We start from the raw sequence: 6,993 nt of genomic DNA on the forward strand, positions 1-6,993 counted from the left end.
TTAGAGTGTAGCTCCCTTGATTATGTTCTGCCATACTGAGTATAATGCAAATTATATCTTATATTTTGAGCAAAAATATCTATATGTCTGATATCCTTTGATTTATAAATTTCTGAATTGAACAATATTATAAAGAGATCTTTCTTTACTAAAGAATGTAAATGTGTTTCATTGAATTGTTTTGTAATTTGTTATAGGTCATAGACTTTCAAAATACAGTGATTAGAGTTATACGGAAGCTTAAAAAGATAATGGGTAAATGACCAAACAACAACTTACACGTGGAAATTTTCCAAGGAAAGTTTTAAATTTAAGTAGAAGAGGAATATTACAGTACCAAACACATGAAAACAGTTCCATAAATATTTTATTGTTAAAAATCATATCACAAGAGCACAAAAGCTAATTAACTATAACTACAACAAATACTTCAGATACGGTACAGTGTATGGATATAAAATAAAATATTGTTCATTAGATCTATCACTCAATACTCATAAAGATAATGCACTCGGGGTTTGTTCAATATATGGCTGAGCCTATAAAGTTACTATATTTTTTAATTGATTGGGAAAATTCTATACTACTTTATAAGCATACCTGAGATTTGCAATGAACACTTAAATGGTAAAATCCACTAAGACAACTAGCACACAATATTTTGGTTAACATTTAAAGTACCTATTTTAAGTGAGGTTCGGTTATATTTAAAACTAATTTTGTTCCTAAAAGCGGTGGGTTGTCAAAAACTCTTCATAATAAGCTGTAATTACGTAAACATTTGCTTTGTTATTTTCAGTTTTCTAAATTCACTAAACGTAATTTTCAATTACCTTGTTTAAGAATTCAAGGCACAAAAAATCTCACTACTAGTAGATGGTTAGGAACACTATAAGGTGAAGAATTAAAAAAAATTCATAAATAATATAAAATAGAAATTTGGTTAAAATCATGTTCAAACAAAGACTAAAGGACCCTTCAGAACCCATAACAATGGTTAAGTTATATTTTCACAATTTCAACATGAAACATTTTGCCAGCTGCTTACACATGGTTGGCAAGGCTTCAAGTTTATTTTAAGAAAGAAGTCAAACAGTCTGGCTTATAAATCATTCGCGGACATTTTTACTCTGTCAAGGACAGTACATTATATTATTAAGGTTTCTTTGAAAATATTTATTTTTTACCTTTAAGGTTCGTTACCAAGAAATGTATCTTGAATATTGATTTTTTATGTAAAAGCAGGATGGTTGTAATTCAATTAAGTACTATTCATGAAATCAGAAAATTCTATTTTAAAATAACCTTAAATTACTTTGAAAGTCAATAATCTAGGAAACCATTGGAATTACTCACAGTAAAAAATAACTGGTCGGTTCAACAATAAACCTAAATACTATTTAATACCACAGACAGATAAAAACTAAAATACTATAACATGAGGAATGAAAGCACTATAAGTAGGCCTATAGTTGTAAAGGACTAGAATGTGTAGAGAGAGGATGAAATTAAAAACCAAAATACATTGAACAAATTCTGGTAAAGTAAAAAGTTAGATATATTTATAGCTGTCATTATAAAAAATGGAATAAGGTTATTTCGGTAGACCCCAAAACGTCGTGATGTTGAGTATAATATTTAAGATTGTTATGAATTTCCATTATCTTTTATGAAAATGATTTTAGAAAAATATTTCTGCACACTTTATTAGGCTATAAAACGTTATTAAGAAATGACCATGTTTCATAACAAAATAAACAAACAATTTCTGCTTTTAAACAAACATATAGAATTTATTCTCATCTATCTTATATTTTTAACTTGTACAATGATTTTAATGACTTGGAGTCAAGTAAACTTAATCATATAACTAGGATAACAAAAATAAATTTGTTCAACATGTATAATAATTTTGTTAAAATTAATATAAAATTGTCTAAAAGTTACGATCATTATCGGTCATTCTGACGTTGTACGATCCAACTTTTGTCGTTCGATTGTTCGTGGGTTTCACGGAGTTTCTTCGCAGCTGGAGATTCCCCCTCCAGCTTCACGATTCCGGGAACTTCGTGCTGCTCTAGACTTTTCATGTAGGCTAAGAAAGACGTCCAGATGAGGCTGCAGAAACTGACAAACACGATTCGATTTTTCTCCTTGATCATAGTGTAGTTAAATGTCTGAATTATTGGCCAGATTGGAGCTCCCACCTGAAAAAGGGTAAAGTAACTATCAATATTTGCTTTATGAATGTAGTTTGATTACTTTAATGTTATTTGCTGTAAGGGGTCAAATATTAGTCTACTAATATTTGATGGGTGGCGGAAATGAATACTGACTCTTTAAGAAACAAAATGCTTAAAATGGAGGATAGCCAGACTGGCATTTTGCCGGCGAAATGAGCTTCGTGCGGCGGCATGCGCTACTTTATCTCTCTCTCTATCTAGAAATCTTACAATTTCCCATTCATAGGACTCAAACATACACAAATTCATTTGTTGTGACGTCAATAAGACTTTTGAATGGACTAGACAATAGTATTAAAAGTTTAGAATCAGAAAACAGTTTTACAAAAAAGGTAAAAATGTTAATGCTGAATCGATAATAGTTAAGAACAAAACAATCTGTAAAGTAGAACATTAACTGAAACGATATTTTCTTTTTATTAAGTGATGTATTATTTAGAAAGTAAAGGGAAGAATACTTTAATTTTATTTTTAAATAAGAATATAGTATAATATGTTATATTTGTGTTTTCTATAAATAGTGGTTAAACCTAAACAGTTTGTAATTAGAAAAAAACATTGTAAAATTGTGGAGCCTGTCCTGGCGGAAGAGTGGACCTTCGGTCTAAGCCAGGGCAGGATAAATAAATAAATTATTATCAAATTATCTCTAAGCCGATTCTTTGTCTCACTATCTCTCTCACTCAGTCAGCTGACTTGGCCGGGCGCTCGCGATATACCTAGCGGCCGCTGCCGGAACTATCCAAAATTCAAATATTCCCAGACTGACTTGTTAATGTGCTTCTTAGAGGATTGTATTCATTGATAATGGTTTTGATTTTTGGATACTGAAGTAGACATCCCATCTATATGGACCAGCTGTAGCCAATTTTTTATTGAACAACTAAAGTAATTCAATGAGCCACTAACAGAGAGCCATAGTCTAAGGTTATAATTTTCGTTAACTGAGACGGTTGATGTGACATAAAAGAAGCCATAGCTTACAATAAGTCATCCTACGGGTACCAGTTTAATTTGGTTAAAAAGTAGACTTAGGCCTATTCCACAGAAATCAGTAGTTTATATCTGTCATTGGCGAAATTTAACTGTGTCCGTTTTGACTAACCTTTTGAGGTAAAATTTTTTTTTCATTTTTCGGCGAGTATAGGTCGCCATTTTCGCGACTGCTAAAATGGCGCCCGGCAACCTATACTCGCCATTTGACCGCAAATGGATAAAAACTAGCAAAAATTTGACATAGGAACGGAATACCTTTATCAATCAAAGGTAGTTAGACACTAAAATAGTTTGTTTAACAGTACTATGGCTCTTGTTTTGACTCCTTTGAATCAATCGTTGGATGATTTATGATGCCTTCTGAAAAGGACTCACACACTCGCATGCTCGTAATGTTTTTCCAAAGCCATGAAAACCAAAGGTTTGTTTAGCGGTGTTTGGTAGCTGTAGACCTATTTAATTTTATTGTTTTACCTAACCTGCCATGTTAAACTTCCCTATCCCAAGCGTGATGTAGGTATAAGAAGTAAAGTTTCAAAATCTCACTCGGTGAGGTAATGAAACCCATTTAAATAACATTGAGTGCACAACTTAAAAAAATATACCTCTATGGAGCGAATGACGTTCACACTATAAATCAGCTGTACGCTTGAATTTTATTTTTATGCTTTAAGAATTTTCCCAACCTAGCTATTGTTTGTAAATAACGTTACTGTTAGAAGATGAGTGAAATCAATAGTGAAAAATATTGCACGTAACCCCCTGTTTATTGTCGGGTCAGGTAAAATCTTGTACCGTACGTTACACGTTCCGCAAGAGTGTGTTTACATCACAATAAGCGTAAATTATGCAAATCGCTTCCGCTCGTTGCACAACATTCACCTGCGTGATGTAAAAACGGTCTTACTACACTTGTAATGTAAATAGCTATTATTCCTTTGTGATTGATTAGATTAATGTAGGCTAGGTAGGCTAGTTAACTTATTTTGCACACATGATTTAGAAAATATTGTTTCATAGTCACTAACTTCTGATGGCTTGACTTTTTTTTAGATCAGAGAAGGTTCCAGTCTCGAGGTGTTCGGACAAGAGAGAGTCAACGAATCTACAGTTATCGACTGCAAATTATACAAGAGTCAATTCTTTTAAAATATTATTGTTATCGATTCCTATAATAAAAGGTCCTCCTAGCTACTAGGGTACAACTTTTTTGCCCCAGTACTACAGTAACTTATACAAGGGTTGGAATTTATTGATTACAAAAATGTATAAAAATGTGGCAGTCATTTCTGTACCTTGTATGTCGGCAAGAACTTAGCTCTCACTTCCGCCTTAGCTTCCTCAGTATTCTTCCCTTCCATTATGCTCATGACAAAGTAGAAACTGGACATGGCAAAAGGTGTGTAGGTGAACTGTTCAACAACTCCCTAAAAAAATATATTTTAAATTAAAAAATACTCTAGTTAAACACACACAAACGTTTTGTTAGAGAAGTGGAAACAAATAAAGCTAAAATTAACACCCTTAAAACCTTTGATCCGACCCTGAACACAAATCAAATTGTTGGTACGGCATCTGTTTAGAAACACATTTAATATTGTGGTTTTGCTGACTGGAATGATACTGAGTTCAGGGACGATCCTAAAATAGTAGCTAACTTAATAATACCAAAAATATTTTTCGGTACCTTATTTTTTTGCCATATTCTTGACGATGTTCACATTTAACGGACCTACTGCTCAGAATATTTGCAACACAGAGGATACGCGTCCGGTAACCGGACGTGGATTAGGCGTCCGGTAACCAGACGTGGATTAGGCGTCCGGTAGGGGGTCCCGGAACGCCATTACCACAATGATACGATGTTCAGCCATCAGTGTTCGTGGTGTAGTGGATAGAGTGCTCGACTGACATGCGAGAGGTCCCCGGTTCGAAACCTATCGGTAGCATTAACTTTTTGTCACAGATTTTTCTTTGAATGTAATTTCTTCTTAGCTGTACATATTTTGTTAGAATTGTTGGCATTTATAATTTTATGTTATGATGAGAATTGAACCTTCATTTGATTTTTTTCACTATCAGCAAGTTTGGCTGGTTAGGTTAGGTTATGACAGTAGGTAACTGCCGGACGCCTAATCCACGTCCGGTTACCGGACGCGTATCCTCTGCGTATTTGCAAACAATGCTCTTTAAAAAACTTGAAGCAGTGATGTAGTGGGGCTGGGAACATGTGGAAACAGCGTTCCGATTCTACTTTGTTCAAAGATCCTACACAACCAATAAATTAATACATGACCCAGGGGTTTTCCAGACTCTGGTGAGCGATCCTGCACTGAAAAATGAACGACTACACTACTGCTTTTACGATAGCCTACAAAGTGTACCTAATAGGTTTTTTTGATAATTTTAATTCAATACTGTAGCCTACTGAAAAGGGGTACTTCACAATCTGTTTAGATCTCTTAAGCGTAACTTACCTTTGTGATGGCATATCTTAGAGTGTTCAAAGGCCATATCGTATTTGCAATTTTTAACCAACAATATAGTGAAGGTGCAACATATAAAGATCCATACAATCCATATCTGGCCACTTTTGCTAAGTCATATTCTTCTTCGCCCTGTATAGTTTGTTGTACAATACTCCCTAAAGGCCAAATCACAGAATAAGATGCAATTCCTCTAACGATAGGGTGCTTTCTTACAAAAGCAACAGCCTTAGAAAATTTCGTCACTTGGGAACTCATAGATGACTCTGTTATTGATGTTCACAGATTTATAAACTGCACAGTAACCCTAACGTACGAACACACCACTTTTAAAACACTGAGAGTTGTTGTTGTCACTCAGGAGGAATGAGGAAAGAAAGAGGAGAAAGACAAGGAAAGATTTAGGAGTTAGGTCATGGTTTGGGGAAATTTTAAAAATATCGTCTGCTTGCTATGACGTTTGGCGATGACGGTAGGTTGACATTGACCTGGTTCTGCTGGTTTAGAACTTGAATACAGATTATAGGAAAACTATAGTCTAAGCATTGGTCTCAATCAATGGTTTTCAATAGTCAGTATATATATATATTTGTGTACATACAACCGTGAGTATATAAGTATTTTTTATTTGTTCTATTTACGGTAAATACGATTGAATTGTAACAAGGTGGGGTATAAACCATAAACAGACCAACACAAGTAGACTTCTCGTCCCATTGTAAATTTTTAAGCTCGTTTCTCGTGTCTAGTTCATGTTGGTGACACTGATCGCTACTGTCAACGAAATTTTGTTATTTTTTCAAAGTTAATTTCATGATTTGTGCTTTACTATTGTTTGGTTGTATAGTTAGGGGGCGAGTTACTGTTTAAGATTAGATCATTTTATTTGGAAAAACGAGAATTGATACATAGTTTTTACTGAAATAACCAGAAACAAATTTTAAGCAAACACGACCTCTATAGAGCACCAGTCGGAGCTAACAATAAAATTGTCTTCAGCTGATCCATGAGGATGACAAATCCTAATCTATCAAGTGAGTTAGTTTCATCCATGTTTAAAATCCAAGATCTAGTACTTTTTGACGAGTAATGTTGATTTTTAGTTATCAAATTTAACCACAATCATAGATCAAATGTTGGAATCTAAAATAATATAGCCCAAAGTGCCCAAAGTCATATGGTATCTCGGTCCAGAAACAATCGCGCTTGAAATCGAACCAGTGACCTTCAGATTTGAAGGGGGCGTTTCAATAAATCGGCTACCCAGA

General features: G+C 34.0%; 1 protein-coding gene across 1 annotated transcript; it reads right to left on the reverse strand.

Annotated features, from left to right (window-relative positions):
- Positions 1-349: 349 nt before the first annotated feature.
- Positions 350-6,171, reverse strand: LOC128992679 (mpv17-like protein). The gene is made up of 3 exons (XM_054416381.1): positions 5,717-6,171; positions 4,535-4,666; positions 350-2,207 (listed from the first exon to the last, which is right to left on the reverse strand). Exons 1-3 carry the CDS (start codon positions 5,981-5,983, stop codon positions 1,953-1,955), a joined length of 654 nt encoding a protein of 217 aa, XP_054272356.1. The 5' UTR covers positions 5,984-6,171; the 3' UTR covers positions 350-1,952.
- Positions 6,172-6,993: the final 822 nt, after the last annotated feature.

Source organism: Macrosteles quadrilineatus, unplaced genomic scaffold, assembly GCF_028750875.1.
Source record: "Macrosteles quadrilineatus isolate MER2022 unplaced genomic scaffold, UCM_ALF_1.0 Scaffold_1__1_contigs__length_201487025, whole genome shotgun sequence".
Classification (NCBI taxonomy): domain Eukaryota; kingdom Metazoa; phylum Arthropoda; class Insecta; order Hemiptera; family Cicadellidae; genus Macrosteles; species Macrosteles quadrilineatus.